Source organism: Puntigrus tetrazona, chromosome 2 (assembly GCF_018831695.1).
Source record: "Puntigrus tetrazona isolate hp1 chromosome 2, ASM1883169v1, whole genome shotgun sequence".
Lineage (NCBI taxonomy): Eukaryota > Metazoa > Chordata > Actinopteri > Cypriniformes > Cyprinidae > Puntigrus > Puntigrus tetrazona.
In genome coordinates, this window is record NC_056700.1 from 21,246,060 (window position 1) to 21,266,814 (window position 20,755).

Consider the following 20,755-nt stretch of genomic DNA (forward strand, 5'->3'; position numbering starts at 1 on the left):
GTTATACTGCGTATGCAGATTTTAGATTGTAGTCCCCGTATATATATATTTTTTGGTCCCCACTATTTTTGAGTTATGTACTGTATTATGTTGTTATTGTATGACAATGAGTCACTATGAAAGATGTTTTTATTTTATAATACTGTGGAAAAATAACCACATACAATAATAAAAAAAAAATATTTGTAAAAGTTCCTGTGGGGAAAGAAGCACATGGTTCATATTTTTCTTTTGTATTTTACATTTTAACAGATGATTAGAACGAAGATGAACTAAATCATAAACAGAGTATGAAGTACAGGTCTTTTTTTAACAAGAGCATGAGGAAATGGATCTTAAGAGTCACACTGAAACATGCTCTCACATTCACACACTATAAACAGTATTGCACATTCATTCCCTCATCTTTCTCCGATTTGTGAATTTGATCGATCAAATTCATCTCGTCGTACATAAAGGTGCCAAATAAGTCATTGAGAGCTAACATATTTAACGAAAAGCCATTTCGTAAATGTGCACCTGCAAACTTTAACAGAGCAACTCCTTTAAGAAATTCACTGAAAAATTCTACTTTATTTCAAAAACCTGTTTAAGGCTGATGATTTGTTCAAAATGTATTGATCATTGCATATTTTGAACGATTAAACCTTTAGTATATGTCAAAGGTCATGTCAATTTGAGTAGATTCAACTTAAATCGAGCCAGATTTAAACTCGAGCAGAAACATCATCTGCACAAATAGAGCTTTTCTGCAGAGCAGAAAAGATTTGAGCTCATAGTAAAAGCCCTTCTTCATTTTACACAAAATGACTACAGAAACCCATGACTTCAACGAATAAATCGCTTTCATTTTAGCATTATTTTAAACTTTGTGATCTGATTCAACATCCCTTATAGAATTTTGACATGTACAAATCATGAACAGTTGTTTTAAAACAATTTTCTCCTTTACATTGCTTATACCAAAACCCATTCCCTCTCTGACCCCCTTACCACCATCTTAGAAAAATACTATAAAAGCACTTTCAAATGCAATTTAGTTCAGATACAAATATGGAAAAGCAACCTACTCTACTTTGAAAGTGTGAAGGACAAATACATGGACACTTCAGAGATAGAGATTCACCACATTCAGTTTTTTCCTCCACATCAGCAAACACACACTCTCTCACACACACACACACATACACACACACATAGGAACACAAAGCGTCAAATACTCATGAGGTTTTCTTGGAAGGAGGCAGAGCGTGTGTTCAGAGAAGAGTCCGTAAGCTCACTTTGACACTCTGTGAGTAGCATCCATTTGTAAAAAAAAAATCCTAAAATGTTACATAAACTCCAGCTTTCAGAGTTAAAAGCACTGGTGGCGTTTACCCAGATACTCACGTCTCCGTCCTATCAGAAGAGTTCAAACTGGCAGCGCACAGCTATTCCTGCGAGGAGCTCGGGCAGTGTGAGCAGTGGTGATGTGAGCGGGCCGCACGGTGACTTCTTTCACAAGCGATTGTCGACATCTGCAGTATTCTTCACCTCGCTGACTTGATCTGCAATATCACATTGTGGATTATACAATCAGTGTGAGCCCACCCACAATTCCCATAATTTAAAACGCTTCATTTTATTGAGTTGATTGATGGGACAAATCCAAACGGGTCCAGTGTAAACTCCAGTGCATAGCGATCAGGCTTTCACTGGGCTTTACATCCAATAGTTGATGGCTTCTGGTGCCCTCCAGCCTTCTATTGGCCATTCTTTTAGCCAATACGATTCACATGGAGAAACCTGTCCAATGGCTGCTTTGCAGTGTGTCTCAGAGATTTTAGAGGATTGGTTTTTACCGCATCAAGCCATCTTCTTCAAATTTGGAAAGAAGAGGAAAAGATGATAAGGTTTAGATGCTTTCCACTCATCGCTGTGACCTCTTGGGATTTCCTCTTCTGCTGCAGTCATTTATTGATTTGGCACTTTTTTTTCTCTCAATCATATTGTTGTAAAGGTAGAAAACGCAATGTGTGTGTGTTTGCATATAGTTGTGTTCAGAGTTCTTCAAACTGTAAGAGTGTGTAAAAATTAATGTGTACCATATATTTTCATCCACGGAAGTGCTTTTTTGTTGGCAAATGTGTTCACACATGAGTCTGCATTCTCTGCGTGTGTCTCTGAGAGTATTCCGTGGGCGGAGTTGAATACGGAAATTGGGCGGAGCTGGGGTATTTTCCTGCGTTAGCGTCTTGACTCGTCCCCACCCCTTGTCCCGTAGGATACATTTCATAGGCCGGTCCTGCCTCCAAAGGCGGGGCGAAGCCTAACCTGTATTGAGGTGTTGTCGAATAAGCGTAGCTGTCAAAAGCCAGCGGATTGGTTGATTCCAGCAGGCCACGCTCTCCAGAATAGTCTGTGGTCTTGGAGACAGGGTTAGGCGGGGCTTGGATTTGTGACGCCCTGGCAATGGTGTTAAAGTGGGCGTATGTGTTGTGAGCCATTCGTGATGCTGGCCGGGGCTCGTAGCGGCCCGTGGGTGCTGCAGGGTGAATGTTGGCCACTGGCCCGCCTGCAGTCGCTGAAACTGAAGCGGGATTCGGTGGCCGGAATTCCTGATACAGCAGGGAGCGGGTGGAGGTGCGGACCTCGTCGTGTGTCGTAGCTCGAACATTGTAATAGCCATTGGTGGGGTCCTGAAATTACAGGAATATAATATTTCACTGATATAATACATAATATTTCACAGTTAATGTTGCTCATGTAAATTTCATGGGCTATATTCCATATTGCAATAGGAATCTTTTCCTGGTTTGGAGGCACTGTATAGGAGTGTCTAAACGCTTGTGTGTTTGCACACGCTATAGGTAAAAAGTTTTGGGTTGGTAAGATATTTCAAAGTTTTCTATTATTTATTTAATAAAAAAAGTATATATATAGTAAAAAAAGTAAACTTTAGATGTAAAAACAACATTTTTTTATTTGAATATATTTAAAATATAATTTATTAATTTATTATTTATGACGATAGCGTTAATGTCTATAAGCGCCAGTGCTGTGTCTTACCTTGGGCTCATACTCCTCCACCTTGGGCTCCACCGTGTCGCTCTGGAGGTCCTGCTTCAGGTCCATGTCATCTTTGAAGGGCTGGGTGGAGGGAGAGAGGGAGACAGAGGGAAGAAACTAAACCATCAAACGACAAAACACACACACGGAGAGAGGGAGGAAGAGAGAAGGAGAGAGAGGGAGGAAAACAGGATATCAGCTTTATCAGAAATAGAATAGATGTTCTTTAATTTGTGGTGGAAAGAAAGTCTTTCACCATTAGAAACTTTTCATTTACAGATTTATCTTTTAATTATCTTTTCAAAAATACTTTTCTTGAATTCTTTCACTGTTATGGATAAAATTAGGCAAATGGGTCATTTTGAAAAAAAGCACTAAAAAGCACTAAAACTGACGGCTCCTGAACTCATGTATGTTCACATGCACTTTAATAGTTTAATAATTTCAGTCAGACTAAAATTTCATACAAATGCTTTAGTTAAAATGTACCAGTCCACTGTTTGCTGCCAAATCTTTGTTTGTAATTATTTTACAATGTAAAAGTTTACACTGAAAGCAAAAATGCTGCACGGCTGAATATAATCACAACATATTTGATATTTTCATTAGAAACCTTCTATCAGAGCAACTAAATTGATTATATACTAAAATATTACACAGCACAACTGCGTTCTACATTTACAGGATTTTTTGAGCAACAAATCAGAATATTAGAACGATTTCATGAGGACCTTGTGACACTAAACCAAGTGCCCAACTAAACTTCCTTCTCTGTAGTTTGTTAGGTCAAAACATGAAAACTAACTAAACTCCAACATGACAGACTTAAGTGCAAAATGCCCCAGTATCTAAAATTTTAAAGTCTTCATTTTTTTTTTATAATAACAAAATATCATGTCTGACCATATATTTCTGAACATTATATCAGACAGCCTGACAGTCTAGTTCTATAGATACTCACAGAATACATAGCCTTTACCATTCGTGTGGCTGTGGAGGCACCGGCAGCCTCCTCCTCAAGACTGTGAGTCTCCTTGTTGACCGTTTCCACCTTAATGTCTGGCTTCAGCGTCACTCCACGACGACCTGCGAGCATAACAGGTCACTGGCTCAAAGCCTCGCTTCATTTTAATCAATTAAATGATTTAATAGTTCCAGTAAAATCACAGCAGTTTATAGGCGTTGGTCTGAAAGCAAGATTATGATTTTGCTAATTTTATTGTCACAGACTGAACCTACGGCGGCCCCATAAACGGCAGGTCACATAAATCTTTAGCATGTGTCTCGTTAAAATGGATATTGTTATACTTTTTGTGTTCAGTTGCAATTCTCAGTATCGTTTCTACTAATTTTAGTTCTTAATTTTATATTACATATATAAAAATATATATAATTTTGAATATGTTGTAAAATATGATTAATATTTTCTTTTCATATTTATTTTATTAGATTCAGAATCTCAATGATATTTCAGACAAATTAATCACAAACAAATGAGCATGAAACGCGGATGCACGCACACACAGCCACACACACACACACACACACAGTGTACTCACTGCCTTTGCGCTGTCGATACAGATAGAATATCAGAGCAAACAGGAGGAGCAGAAGCAAAATGGACGATCCAACAGATCCACCTGCTATCACACCTACAGGCACTATATCTGAGAGAGAGAGAGACAGGTATAAAACATACAGACACGTATGAAACAGACGTTTATATCACCTACAGATGCTATGTCTGTGTCAATCAAATCTAAGACAGATATAAAATCTAGCCTCTATATCTAACAGAGAGAGATATAATAAGAGAGACAGGCATAATCTCTACAGACGCTATGTAATAGAGAGACCAACGGATGCTATATCTAAGAGGGAAAGATAGCTAAACACCTATGAATTTTATGAGAGAGAGACAGGTGTAATATATAGAGATGCTAAATTTGAGAGAGAGCGGTATTATATGTTGGTGTTATTTTTGAGAGAAAGACACCTAAAGACACTACATGCGAGAGAGAGATAGCAACAATTATTATAACTACAGATACTAAGTGTGAGAGAGACAGGTCTCACTGTATCTGAGATAAAGACACCTGCAGACAATATATATCTATAAGAGGGAGAGAAAGTGTAGGATACCTATACCTATCTGAGAGTATAACTGTGATAAAGACACCTATGAACACTGCATCTAAGAGAAAGACAGGAATGAAATCTACAGGTGTTGTATATACACTTATGGACACTATGTCTGAGAGAGAGAGAGGGAGGAATTGTATCTAAAGGATCTATACATCTGAGAGAAAGACACCTAGACGTGATATGTGAGAGAGATACAGGTATTATATTGATAGCCGTTATATAAGTGAAAGAATAACACTCACAGGTAATATATCTGACAGAGAGACGGGTATAATATCTAGAGACATTAAAAAAAGACACTTATAGACTGACTGAAAAAGTATTATATCTACAGCCATTAAATATCTGAGAGAAAGACACCTACACACTACACTATACCTAAATATTACACTGTATCTATGAGATAGGTGTTACATGTCTGATATATATATATATATATATATATATATATATATATATATATATATATATATATATATATATATGAATGTATGAATGCTCCATATCTGACAGAGATTTATTATAGAGACACAGACAGAGAGAATAACACGGGTTACACAGACACTATTATCTGTTTTGTCCTGACCTGTCTCCTCCAGCGTGATGATCATGGTTCCTGGTCCAAAGGCGTTCCATGCTGTGCAGTTGTAGGTGGACTGGAAGTCAGACTCCATGACATTATTGATGGTGAGCGTGGACAGAACGGCGCCCCCTTGTGTGGCAGGTCGGCTCTGCTCCACCGTGTACCTCTCCAACAGCGTCCCTCGCTCTTTTTCCCATACGTTCTCCTTCCAGGCCCAAACCTGCAGAAAAACATGTATGCATTCACACACACACACACACACACATTAGTAAGTACACACACAGGCAGGGGTTCACAGGCGTTACAGGCCTTTTAGGATTTAGCTCTGAACTGTGGGAGAGCAGATAGTTCATACAAAATGAACAACACTCCATCAAATATTCACAGCGCTAATGTCCCTCTCAAACTGACAACAGAGCGACAGAGAGAGCGAGGGGCACAGCAGGAAGGACGAGAGGATGAGCAACAAAAAGCATATGGCCCACTCTCCCTTCCTCTCCTCCACTTTCTTTCCTCATTTATTCCATTATTCATTATCTCATAAGTACCGTCTTCACATTAAGACCAGTCCTGTTGTGTCATGTCTCATTATGCAGTGAGCCATCAGGCAGAGAAAGAGCAACAGAGGAGTGTGAGTCTCTATTACTAAGCTCATGCATAATAGTACTATTATGGGCAAATCTAATTTTAATTTCATTTTTATTTCCTTTAATAACTTGCCTAAATATTACTCCAATAGCCAAAAGTTTGTGGACTGTTTATTTATTTATTTTTTAATAATATTCAGGTTTTTTTTACTATTATTTTTCCCCCTTTTTTTTTATTTTTCACTTGCTTTATGCTTTTGCCATTATTTTATCATTTAAATAAAAATATATTTTTAATATTACAAATATTAAATTAGTCTAAATTACTATTTGTTTTGTATTAATAATTTTATTTTATTGGGCTGTTATATTTTATTTCATAAACCATTTTTTGTTAATGCTACAATTTGTTCCCTCTATTTTCACTGTTCTACCTTCCATTTTTTAATAATGATTTTATCTGTAAATATTTGTTTCCTTTGTTAACTGTTTTAATAGTACTATTTTCTTTTTTTATTTTATTGATTTATGTTTTTATATACACCATACTTTGTAATTATATTTGTATACTAAGGTTTACTGCTATTCTTATTTGTGTTACCTGTTCAGCATAACGTTTTTTGTTGTGACAAAAAGGAGCATGCTTAAATGAAAGAAAAAAGAGAGACTAGAAAGGTGGTTGAAGGAGAACGATAAAGATGAGGAGGACAGATGAGGTGACTAGAGGACAGGTGGAAGGAAAAAGGAGAGAGAGAGTGAAGGAAGGAGGAAAAGAGGCAGAGCATTTAGTAAAGTGCTGAGATTGTTAAAAGCTCACTCATTTGTCTGTCATGTCGTGTCGTCTGCTGGTGATAATCGACACTGAAAGGTACAGGACTTTGTTCTGCGCTGTCACTCTTTCTCTCTCCCTCCCTGTCAGCCCTCCTCATCTTTCATGTCTCATTTGATATCTTCTTGACCTCTATTTTTCACGCTTCCTTTAGCTCTCTCTTTCTCCCTCTCTCAGCTCTCCCAGTATTCAATCAAGTATAGTGTAAAGATGATAAAGCAAGGACGAAAAACAAGTACAGTAAGAGACATTAATATAATACATAAAGCTGAATGAAGCTGCTTTACATAATTTCTGCACCATTAGTGCCAAGAAGCAGCACTGAAACCCTAGAGAAATGATATCTCCAACGCATAACCAGAATTCCTACATGTATAAAAACAAGCAGCCACCCCATCTCAAAAACAAAATTTATTGCACGTTAATTTGTATCTGTGCAATGCATGAAATGTATTGTTTGCAATAAATCACAGTCACATGTCCAGATTAACCTGTAATAAAAACTGTATTTATGTACTGTATAGAGTCGGATGAACTCACGATTTTGTCAGGAGGTGGTGTGCTGGCTATGTAGCACTTGATTTCTCCCTTCTCTCCTCTCACGGCATACTGGACTGGTTCGCTTGAGATGATTGGAGGACCTGCACACCCAATCACATCATATAAGAGACGCATATCAAACTTTAAAAAAACTAGGCATGTATCTGTGTAGTTACGTATGTGTTACTGACCGTTGACTGTAAGAGTGACTTCTGTTTCTCCGACACCGATCCTGGGAACGATGGCTTTACACACATACTGTCCTGCATCTGCCTGACTCACAGACTTCAGGAATAACTGATTACTGTTACTGAGGACCTGAACAATAAAGAGGTGAATAAAGAATGACAGACAGCATTAAAAACAGTGTTTTTGTTAAATGTGTACTGTGTGTTAGAGAAATGTGCACTTTGCAGGGTGTAGTAGGCATTAGCTAGCGTGCACTAACCATACTGGAGCCTTTCTTGGTCCATGTGAGGGTAAGCGGAGGATTTCCTGACCATTTACAGTTGAGTGTGACGTCAGAGTCAACATCCACTGTTACAGGCCTCGGCTCCACCACCAGAATGGGACCAACTACACGAGAGAGAAAAAGAAGACGACAAGGTTATTACAATTTGCTAAAAGTAATAAGATTACGACTTAAAAAAAATAAAAGCTACGTAAAAAGAGAAGTTACAAAATGACAACTAAAAGTAATTAAAATAAAACTTAAACTAAAAAACAAAAACCGTAAAAAGTAAGTAAAATTTCCCTAAATGAAATTATGCAAACTTGCGTCAGATAAAGAATATCAATCTGTATTTTAATAAACGTGTAACTCAATCTGTGGCTGTGAAAATTGTGTTTTGTAAATATGGATATGCCAAATCAGAACAGAACTGGCTTTATGTTTTAAATAACTTTTAAACGTGAGAATGAAATAGAAACATAATTTGCACAAGCTGAACTGCTTAGCAATGGCAAAGTCACGCCGCGTAAAATAAACATATCAATAGACCTGCGTTGTAGATCACTGGACAGATGAGATACTCACAGTGAACGTCCACCAAAATACTGACGTTAGTGCTGCCCACCGCATTAAAGACCAGGCAGGAAACGGGCTCAGTGAAGAACGAGTGATCTGCTGTCGTCTCAAACACACTTTCTCTTGCTCCGTCCAGAATCACGCCCCCTTTAGCCCACCTACAACACATTACATGATATAAAAAAGTTAACGTCTCATTTTCATAAAGTACTACAATAACTAAAATAAAAATTATCTAGACATATTTAAAACAAACTGTATTTTCCAAGGCAACATTTCTAAGGTACTACAATAACTAAAACCAAAGGTTTATAAAAATGAATAAAAATTAGGGCTGCACGATTATGACAAAAATCATAATTGCCAATTATTCATTTGAAATTGTAATTGCGATTACCAATTACAAAACATTTCAACTGAAAAAAAATGTATTGCCTTTCTATAGTACAAAAATGTTGTACTCAAATGTTGGCTATTCGTTGGAATGTTTTCTTCTTTAAATGATAAAAAAAAATCACGATATTATAATATTATAATTAGAATATTATAATATATAAACCTGTAGAAAGAAAAAGAAAAACACATCTTAAGCGCTCTTTTGGACTTTTAACGATTATTGCCTTTTTGGATGATTACGTAATTGTGGCAATCATAATTGTAATTGCGATTCTAAATTCGATTAATTGGGCAGCCCTAATAAAATTGATACAGACATATTTAAAACAAATAAACAAAAACATTATATCATCATCTATACAAAATATTACAATAGTATTGATACAGAATAACACAGCAACATCAACACCTATGCATATGTGCATACAGACGTGGACAAAATTGTTGGTACCCTTTGGTCAATGAAAGAAAAACTCACAATGGTCACAGAAATAACTTTAATCTGACAAAAGTAATAATAAATAAAATTCTATAAATGTTAACCAATGAAAGTCAGACATTGTTTTTCAACCATGCTTCAACAGAATTATTAAAAAAATAAACTCATGAAACAGACCTGGACAAAAATGATGGTACCCCTAACTTAATATTTTGTTGCGCAACCTTTTGAGGCAATCACTGCAATCAAACGCTTCCTGTAACTGTCAATGAGACTTCTGCACCTCTCAGCAGGTATTTTGGCCCACTCCTCATGAGCAAACTGCTCCAGTTGTGTCCGGTTTGAAGGGTGCCTTTTCCAGACTGCATGTTTCAGCTCCTTCCAAAGATGCTCAATAGGATTGAGGTCAGGGCTCATAGAAGGCCACTTTACAATAGTCCAATTTTTTCCTCTTAGCCATTCTTGGGTGTTTTTAGCGGTGTGTTTTGGGTCATTGTCCTGTTGCAAGACCCATGACCTGCGACTGAGACCAAGCTTTCTGACACTGGCTAGTACATTTCTCTCTAGAATTCCTTGATAGTCTTGAGATTTCATTGTACCCTGCACAGATTCAAGACACCCTGTGCCAGACGCAGCAAAGCAGCCCCAGAACATAACAGAGCCTCCTCCATGTTTCACAGTAGGGACAGTGTTCTTTTCTTGATATGCTTCATTTTTTCGTCTGTGAACATACAGCTGATGTGCCTTGGCAAAAACTTCGATTTTTGTCTCATCTGTCCACAGGACATTCTCCCAGAAGCTTTGTGGCTTGTCAACATGTAGTTTGGCATATTCCAGTCTTGCTTTTTATGATTCGTTTTCAACAATGGTGTCCTCCTTGGTCGTCTCCCATGTAGTCCACTTTGGCTCAAACAACGACGGATGGTGCGATCTGACACTGATGTTCCTTGAGCATGAAGTTCACCTTGAATCTCTTTAGAAGTCTTTCTAGGCTCTTTTGTTACCATTCGGATTATCCGTCTCTTAGATTTGTCATCAATTTTCCTCCTGCGCCACGTCCAGGAGGTTGGCTACAGTCCCATGGATCTTAAACTTCTGAATAATATGTGCAACTGTAGTCACAGGAACATCTAGTTGCTTGGAGATGGTCTTATAGCCTTTACCTTTAACATGCTTGTCTATAATTTTCTTTCTGATCTCTTGAGACAACTCTTTCCTTTGCTTCCTCTGGTCCATGTCGAGTGTGGTACACACCATATCACCAAACAACACAGTGATTACCTGGAGCCATATATATAGGCCCAATGGCTGATTACAAGGTTGTAGACACCTGTGATGCTAATTAGTGGACACACCTTGAATTAACATGTCCCTTTGGTCACATTATTTTCAGTGTTTTCTAGGGGTACCATCATTTTTGTCCATGCCTGTTTCGTGAGTTTATTTTTTTAAATAATTCTGTTGAAGCATGGTTGAAAAACAATGTCTGACTTTCATTGGTTAACATTTATAGAATTTTTATTTATTATTACTTTTGTCAGATAACAGTTATTTCTGTGACCATTGTGACTTTTTCTTTCATTGACCAAAGGGTACCAACAATTTTGTCCACGTCTGTATGTAAAACATACAGAGCACATTACTGCGATCAGCACATACAGCACACCGCACACTAACCTGTAGCCCATGATGGGAGGGTTGGCAGTGGCCTGGCAGGTAAATTTAACTCGCTCTCCTTCTAGAACTGAGCGAGGCTCTATAGACAGGACAACTGTAGGAGGATCTGGAGAGAGACCGAGAGGTCATTAGGGCCCTTACTGTGGACACACTGCATGCCGGCACAGCAAAGTATCTGTTCAAACACTTACGGTGGACGTTGAGAGTGACAGTGGCCTTCTTTCCCAGCGGGGCGGCCAGATTTGAGGCCACACAGGTGAAATTTCGTCCTGTGTCTGTGTCCACTGGCTGGATCTCCAGAAAACTCTTTGTGGTCACCCTTTTCCTGTCCGCTAACACCTCCTGATTGAAAGATAGGTAGAAAATGTAAATGTATACTCATGTATGTGATTTTCATGCTATCTTGACTTGCTGGTGCGTTCGCTCACAGTGCTGGTATGGGCTCCTTCCACGATGATCCCATCTTTGTACCATTCTATCGTTGACAGTGGCTTTGCTCCTCGAGACACACAGGTGAGGTTATATGAGGTTCCTGCTGTCAGCAGGATCTCTGGAGAGCCCTCGATAACAGGACCTTCAGGAGGAACTACACAGATGGACAGATAATACGCTGACTGACTGACACATATATGGTATTTAGTTTCCTCGTGAACATTGAGTACTACGTGCTATTGTTCAAAAGTTTTGGGTTAAGTAAACTTAAACTGGTCCATTAAACTGATTATAATATGTATCAAACCTACATTTTAAATAAATGCAGCTCTTTAAAACTTTCTATCCTCCCCAAAAAAACTAAACATGAAAAACAGTTTCTATTAAATATTAAGTAGCTCAACTGCTTTAAACATTTATAATAATGTTTCTTAAGCAACAAATCAGCATATTAGAATGATTTCTGAAGAATCACGTAAAACTAAAGACTGGAGTATCGATACTAAGTTCACCTTTTGCCATCAGGAATAAAAACTATTTTTAAATATAGAAAAAAAGAAAACCGTTATTTTAAATTGTTATAATATTTCACAATTACTGTAGTTGTGAACATAAAAGTGCAGCCTTCATTAGTATAATTTTTGAATGGCAGCGTATGTATGGAAAGTTTATTACAGCATTGTTTCACTTGTGTATGTAGTAATGTGACAAATTTTTCAGTGAAGTCTATCTAATGTAATGTTGGCAATGTACACTTTTGTGCATCATGGCAGAATAACTACACACAAAAATAGAGACGTAAATTGCTCCAAGGCAGTACAGCATCTCTGGAGCTGCTATTAGTGTCTCTACAAAACAAGTTAAATAAAGAAAGCAGAATGCATTCTTTAGAAAGATACTTCCTTTGTGTCGGTGGCTATGTTTGGACTGCACATTGCATTCTTTTTAAAAATTATTTGTGAGGATTATGTACCAATGACTATTTCAAAAAGAAGTATATTACATGCCTGTCACATCAACAATCTGAGATATAAAAATAACTGACTTTTGCATTCAATTTTGTGCAGTTCAAATGCTGGAATACAAATTGGTTTTGGTGCATTAATCACACTGTAAAAGGAAAGCCAAATTGAGTTATTGCATTGTGGAATACAGTGTTCCACACAGTGTGCTGTTTACTGAAATGCACAGGAATTTCATGCAAAATATCTGCATACTTAGGTTACAAACACAGCGTGCTGTTCTGATCATATTCAGTGTGTACTCACTCAGAACAGTGAGTTTAGCTCTTCTGGACCTCAGAGCAGCTTCAGTGGCCTGACACTCGTACAGTGAGTCATCGGTCAGGTCCGCTGACATGATCTCCAGATTATACTGTCCAACATCCAAGATACGCAAAACACGGTACCGTGGCCATGCTGAAACACAGACGAACACAGTCCAATGTTTCATGCATTTATAATTTCAGAAGAAACAATATCGTGCAGCAAATCCCCCAGCATGGCTTGCACGTACAGTCAAAATTCATATTTATGTTGCACGACTGTCCCCATTCCATGCATTCCCCCTCACGATAAACATACAGCTCAAACGAATACGTATTCTTTGTTAATTTCTCGAAAGCTCTAGCGATCTTTGAATTATAAAACCCAAACCATTGTTCACGCAGCCGGTTTAGCCAATCGGTGTGATTGTGAGGTGGCTTGTAGGACATGAGTTTATCACCAGAGGGCAGCACTCTAACACATTGGCATTCAGACTGCACACACTCTCTCGCACACACATTATGACATCATCGATCTGGATACCAGGAGGACAAAAGTATTGGCAACGATTACATCATCCTTTAGCTCAACCAATCAGCAAGCAGACGCTTAACCTGTGCGCGTGTTTGCACATCTATATGTGTATGTGTCTGTGATTAGAGCGGACAAAAGAGCAACACGTCCAGAAAAAAAAAGGGAGAGAGAGACAGAGGACAAAGAAAGAAAATGGCAATGTCTGGACAATGAAAGAAAAAAACGTCTGTTGCATCATTTTAAATGTAGGAGAGGGAGAAATCGTATGTTGTGCTATATGTTACACTGCAAACATATATGCGACCCTGAACCAGAAAACTAGTCATTAGGGACCATATTTGGAAATTGACATTTAATCGTCAAGTTGAATAAATAAGCTTTCCACAAAGGTGTGATTTGTTAGGATAGGACAATAGTTGACTGAGATAAAACTATTTAAATATGTGAAATTTGGGAAAATATTTTGAAAATAAAAGCAGTCCAAATCAAGTTCTTGGCAACGCATAATATTAATTAAACAATTTCCACCCATACACCCATCTATTTTATGGTTTTGTGTTCCAGGGTCACATATAGTCAGTAATTTGCTTTATACTAAAATTCCAATCATTGTACCAGCCTTCGTGTCACTCCTAACTAGTATGACTAGATACAGCTAAAATGCAAGGCGATCGCTGACTGGCACAGTTGCTATTTGTCTTTGTTTATTCATTTTAAACCATATCCCCTTTAAAGCTTAACCAAAATTGTACTCAACAACCTGTCCTGTTTTGTCTTACCTAAAGCTCTTATTGAGCTTGTACTGCTAGTCATTTCCCTTCTAAAAAAGGTGCATGATGCCCTTGGTTAGTTTGATGTGTGTGTGTGTGTGTGTGTGTGTGTGTGTGTGTGTGTGTGCTCACCTCTCAGATCTTCTCCGATGCCAAGAGCAAGCCCGTCTTTGGTCCACTGTACAATGCCGGTGTAGTTAAACACCACGCAGGACAAAACTACTCTCTCCCCGACCACCACAGACTGATCCGCCGGCTCCTGAGAAAACCGCGGGCCGCAGAACACTGACAGACACAGAGAGCGAGAGAGAGAGAGAGAGACAATGAGCTTATATGTTACTGTACACTGTACATGGGACACTGTAGTTTTTGATCACTTTTATGAGGTATTTCTGTGGTGTGACACATTTTTTGTTAAACACTTCTAATTCAATCCTAGAAAAGAATAAAACATACAGATTTAAATATTTAAAAATGTTTAAATTGTGCATTTGAATGCATAAACATTTGTTAAAATACACCACCATTTGAAAATAGTAATATTGTGAAATATATTTACAATTTAGAATAACTATTCTATTTCAATATAATTTAAAATGTAATTTATTCCTTTGACGGCAAATCTGAATTTTCAGCATCATTACTCCAGTCTTTATTGTTGCATGACCCTTCAGAAATTACTAAAAATTACTATAAATTAATTTAAATAACCATTTTCTTAATGTCAGCTGTGAAAGCAGTTCATAAATATTTTTGTGGAACTATTTAGGACACTACATTGATTAAAGTAAAACATTTTATTTAAAATCTTTTGCAGCATAAATGCCTTTACTGTGTTCATCACAAGGGCATTTCACCATGCATCTAAAATACTGGGGACTTTTTTTTTTCCCAATCCCTGGTTACTTTTTGACCCAGATAGATTGTGTTAATCAATGTCTTATTTCAATATATATATATATAGAAATAAAGATTCAAGAGCAAATTTGATCACACTTTATTACAAGGTCCAATTCTCACCATTAACTTTTAACTAGTTAATAGTGAAAATCTGTCCCAGTGTTACTAAATCTTTTTACAAACGGACTCAAAGCCACATCCCAAATTTTCATCCATTACATCATCGCAGAGACATTTCTGAAATATTCTGTCACTCTCTCTCTTCCTGCCTCTCTTTCTCCTCCGGCACATGCCACTCCTCCAGGATTATTGGTAACAGTCCAATTTGCTAATTAAGGCAAAACGTTAATAAAGGGAAGGAGGGGGAAAAAAAAGGAAAAGGTGCACCTCCCGAGGATTACATTTACAGCCATAAAACAAAACTCTCCATCACACTTAAAGGAATAGGTCACACCAAAATGGAAATTCTGTCACCATTTACTTCAGCTAACCAATAATTAAGAATGTACTGGGCGCTCTTCTCCATATAGTGCAAATGAAAGAGGACTGAAGCGGTCACTCTGACTTTGGTGTTCCTAGAAAGTCATACAGAAAGTCAAGGGCTCTGGACATTGAGTTTCTGTCATAAAACCAGCGTTCTCTCTTTGCAACCGTCCATGCATCATGATTGGACTGCAGGAGACATGACGTCATGTCTTTGCGGCACAGCTGCTTATGACAGCGCTTAATGACACTGGCCCGTGTATCAGAACGCTCAAAGCAGCTTCACTCGGTTAACTAGTCATTAGTGATGCAAAAGTGCCCTCAGAACAAAGACACAACATCTGATGTCTGATTCATAGACTGATTCGTCTGTGTGTGTGTGTGTGAATATATTTGAAAACTGAAGTATTTCCAGATGCTACAGTATAAGAAAAACATCCCTGAAGTGGTGCTGCCAAATGTTAAGCATTTCGAAAAGCAGAGCCAAATGCAAAACGTAATGGAGAGAAAGAGATAAACGGAGAATGACGATAATGTACCCCGTAGCACATAGAGACACAGAAACAAGCTTTTAATTATGTGCCGAGAGAGGTAAGCAAGAATACATGACTTAGTCAAATGGTCTCAGACGGAACATTCATCTGTCCACATCTTTCCTCGGGGCAAGCCTTGCTCTAATTTTGCACACAAACAAATAAAACTGTATTTTGTGTGGGTGTGTGTTGTGTGATGTCCACGAGTATTTGTGTGGAGTACTAAAACTCATGTCTAGTCTAGTCAGGTACCAAAATACCACCACATTAAAGATGAACAATAAACATTTCGTCGTTAATTACTGACCCTCAAAGTCTTCGTTTTTGTTTTCTTTGCACGCAAAATTATTCTTGTGGTTTCATAAAATTATGGTTAACCCAATAACCCAATGAGGTTACATGGAGGGTTACAGAGCTCTCGGCTTTCATCAAAATGTCTTAATTTGTGTTCCGAAGATGAGCAACAGTGTTGGAACGAGATACGGGAAAGTAATTCATGACAGAATTTCCATTGCTGGGTCAACTATCCCTTTTGGTTACCGTTATTACTAGGAATCGACTCGACTGATTCAAGCTTCGGACTCGATTCCAAGACTGGATTACAGACTCATTACAGATTCAGGCAAAGTGAGATCTTACACAAAACAGAGCATTATAAACTATACTGGTTTACAATTTAACATTTAAATTTAAAACATTACAAAAAATTAGGTGCACGCAAACGGCTAATCCAAAGCCGGATTAGCCGCTGGCAGTTAAAGTGGAAGCCTGTTCAAAATGCTTGTTCAAAATTACTAATAAACTTTGTTTCCACATCTTTCATTGCTTTTCTGTGGCTTCTTCTTTCAAACACGAGGTGTTTTCGGTTAAGTCCAGCGCCAGTGGAGTAAATCATGCTCGATTAGCTAGCGTTGTTTTGTCATTGATACTGTGTTTTGAACTACGTGCTGCTGAGTGAATGATTCAGAGGTTTACTGGTCGCCACCTACAGGTGTAATGAAGTGACGGACAGGTTGCTGAAAGAAGCAAACGAGTCATTTTTTTGTGGACAGAATTACAAGGTTCGATTCGCTGGAAGGATTTGAAATTGCCTAATTGTTTTTATTTGTTGTTTATTATTGCAATAATGATACAAAAGAAATAAATGAATCGAAATTGCGGGGTCTGCAAAACCAAACCGGCTCAACTGCTAACTAGACCAGCTTTTTCTAATAACCTTAGGGGTTGACTGTTTCAAATAATCAAATTATTAGTATGTACACTCTAATCTAATATTTCCTACATTCGTGTCTATTTTTTGTGGTCAAGCAGGTGTCCTTATTTCAGCTGTTGAAATAAACCTTCAATACCAATAAATGTGTTTAAATAATAAAACATGTTAAACACTAATAAATTGGTCATATTTTGAATACATTTTATTTACCATAGAAAATGGTATTATTATTAATAATATTAATATTTCCAAAATGTCCAGTGAATTATGATTGCATTTTTTGAAAAGTCTGCAATTGCTCTCATTTGACTGAGGTATTACTGTCTCCTTTAATTAACAGAAGCATAAAACAATCAATAGAAAAATTAAATATTCAATAAAAATTAAAAAGGGATGCAAGACGCCTTATGAAACAACGTTTAAATAGGAATTATATTATTCAATAAGCATATTTATTTATTTACCAATTCTGCTTCTAGTTTGCCACTCCATTTGTCTTTGATTTTTTTCAACCCATTTTCTCAAATACTTTCATTTCCCTACCATCTGTTTCCAGCCATATTTTATTCACTCTTTCATTTCATTTCTCTGTGGCGCTAATTGCTTTTTTAGAGTAGTAAATATGCTAACCTCTCTGCACACATCAGCTCTCATTAACATCAGTAAGTGTGTGTGTCCTGTTGTGCCCGTTTGACTTTCTCTTATAGTATCTACTTGTTTCACAGTACGTGTGTACCTGTACGTGTAGGCCTATTTCTTTTCCTATGTCATGTTTGTTGATCTCTTTAGGAAAAGTGTGAATAAAGCTCTCCCACTTCTCTCTATCCCACTCATTCCTAAGGGAAATGTAAGTGGAACAGAGGAGAGAAACACACAGATACAATTTCAAATTTTGCTTTTTACAGTACTTTCGATCCTTCTCCCCCTTCTGATTTCATCCCACTCTTTAAATATCCTCATCTTTTACCTTACTCCTCCTTCTTTTTGCTCAGCCTTCACCTTTCTATTTCTATCTGAATACTCCTCCACCATCTCCTTCATTCACTTTGTCCATTCATACCTTCACATCTTTGATGGTGGACACTTTTCCCCTCTACAACACGGGCTTCTACATCTTTTATCTTTAATCCCACCATCTCTATTTTTTACCACATACCTCTATCTTTGTTATTGTACTCTCTATACTTGAATAATTTTAATGTAACACAGTTTTTCTGATGAACCCTGTTATTTTTATTATTATTAGCATCTGCTAAATGACTAAATGCTAAATGACTAAATGTAAATTATTTAAAATATTCTGCGAGTCCACTTTGGTGGTGACAAGTGGCTGTTGAGTGAGTCATTTGAATCATTCGCTCAAATGATTCCCTCACTGAATCATTTAGGGGTCCTTCAAACAGAACAGTTTTTGCATCCCAGTGCTTCTTTTTCATTGTTTTTCCATTTAAAATTCGTTAAATGGACAGTTACCCTCACGTCTTTTAAAGCATCCTAAAAATGACATGGTGGTCTACATGTGTGTCAGTCCTATATTTAGGACTCCGACATTTTTTCACTAAGAGTATTTTACAAATACTCATTAAAAAATACGCATTGAAAGTAGCTCCTGAATGAAATATTAGGAGTATTGAAGAGGACTCCTAAGTCACTATAAAGACCAAACCACAAACTATCCTAAAATGGTTGTTGCCAACAATTTGTCTCAGAATAGAAACATTTTAGAAACATTTGATGATAATTAAAAAAGCTATAACTTAAGTTTTGGCGGGTATTTCAACTAAAATGTTTCTTTTCACCTTTTCATTAACAGCTGTTCTTGCATCCAGTTTCCTTTCTTTTTACGTTTACATGTCTTACTACTCTACTCTGTTAATTGAAAGGCTTTATATGTAATGAGAAGCATACAAACTTAGACATTAGCTGAACATATATATCATATGTTTAATTAGTGACACTTAGTCTGCATTTTAAAGTCTTTATTTGAATGCAGCGATTAACTTTTCATTTATTTTTAAACCTTTATTTGTTAATAATATAATATTGCACTCTGAAATTTCTATGAATAAATCTCTGTCAGAGTAGTAAACATGCTGAATATCATCCATAGCAACGAGGTCAATCCCACCCTTACTCTGTTTCTTTGTGTAAGTTTGTCTCGACAGCTTTGTGAAGTGGTAAGATACATTTTTTGTTAGTGCTAAGACCCTGGCATTTTTACTTATGAAAAATGAATCACTGAATCATTTACTTAATTGATTTGTTTAAAAACACTGAATAATTCGGTAATTAAATCTGCACTCACTGCTGCTTTTCTTTGGCAGTGGACTGATGAAAATGATAATTAGTAATGTTGTTTTAAATAAAGGTACTTGTAGGTATTTTAAAAATATAAGTAAAATGTAAAAACATGTAGACAATAAGTGCATTGTACCCAATTATTATTTCATTTTTCGTAATATAAAGTGGGGCCCATTCGTGTATATGTAAATCATACATATGTATTCACAAAAAACAACAACACCCAGTACTCACAAAGTGTGCACACACACACCAAAAAATGTGCTTCTGTAAACAGTGGCATATTGTGTACAGCTAACATGCTTCAGGACATTTTGCAAAACCACTCAAATGTCACTCAGCATGCTGCGGGGCCTCAGGGGGACCTGGTGACCCTCGACATTAGCAGTGGCACAGAAACAGGACGGCGTAAAAGACTTGCCAAACGCCCTTCATTTCATTAATATTTCATTTCGCACTTCCCTCCCGTCCCAGGAATCCCAAGTAAACCGACGCTCGGAGGAGCGGATGAGAGAGAGATTTAACCCCAGAGAAAAGCCGCTGAAACATCTACATCTCCTCACAGCTATGTGTGTGTGTGTGCATACCACTAATGAAGCAGTCGCTTAAAAACCAAAATTATGATGAAATTCTGCTGTTACTCCACTTTGAGCTGTTGCAGTGCAGAGGAGCGAGCGTAAGGAGTGTAATGAGTGCTGAGCCGAAAAAGAGACGAAAGACAGTGTGCTGTAACTATAGCAGTCATAATGTGCGTTTGTTTAGTTTCTTGAGGCCTCGACCCACTGACCTCTTTGTGTCAACAGGTTGTCGGAAAGGTCAAAGGTCATCTCCATGGGGTGCAGAACACATGTGGCCGCCCTGTCTATCATATTTTCATTCCTTTCTTTTTCTTTCCTGCGTGGCTCCTCTGCTCCTATTTTCCGCTTTCATCTTTCCTTCTGGTATGTGAACTTTCTTCCTTTATTTATCTCTCCTCTTTCTCCCACTCTTTCCAACTGTCCATTTCCCTTTTCCATCCAATCATCTCACTCACACACACACACACACACACAC

The 20,755-nt window shown here is 37.5% G+C and overlaps 1 protein-coding gene across 4 annotated transcripts in view; it reads right to left on the bottom strand.

The window, feature by feature from the left end:
• Positions 1-140: 140 nt before the first annotated feature.
• kirrel1b (kirre like nephrin family adhesion molecule 1b) overlaps positions 141-20,755 on the bottom strand; it is a 32,810-nt gene continuing 12,195 nt past the window's right edge. Inside the window, exons 2-15 of one of the 4 annotated variants that reach the window (XM_043218383.1) lie at positions 14,405-14,557; positions 12,972-13,121; positions 11,700-11,857; positions 11,463-11,613; positions 11,272-11,377; positions 8,769-8,917; positions 8,181-8,308; positions 7,924-8,050; positions 7,733-7,833; positions 5,780-5,996; positions 4,608-4,715; positions 4,028-4,134; positions 3,049-3,129; positions 141-2,678 (exon numbers count right to left, since the gene is read on the bottom strand). In XM_043218383.1, coding sequence (XP_043074318.1) covers positions 2,130-2,678; positions 3,049-3,129; positions 4,028-4,134; positions 4,608-4,715; positions 5,780-5,996; positions 7,733-7,833; positions 7,924-8,050; positions 8,181-8,308; positions 8,769-8,917; positions 11,272-11,377; positions 11,463-11,613; positions 11,700-11,857; positions 12,972-13,121; positions 14,405-14,557 — 2,285 coding nt within the window. In that variant the 3' untranslated portion in view covers positions 141-2,129. Of the gene's footprint in view, positions 2,679-3,048; positions 3,166-4,009; positions 4,135-4,607; positions 4,716-5,779; positions 5,997-7,732; positions 7,834-7,923; positions 8,051-8,180; positions 8,309-8,768; positions 8,918-11,271; positions 11,378-11,462; positions 11,614-11,699; positions 11,858-12,971; positions 13,122-14,404; positions 14,558-20,755 lie in introns of all 4 variants that reach the window. The other 3 variants (XM_043218367.1, XM_043218375.1, XM_043218361.1) reach the window with 3 other exon arrangements.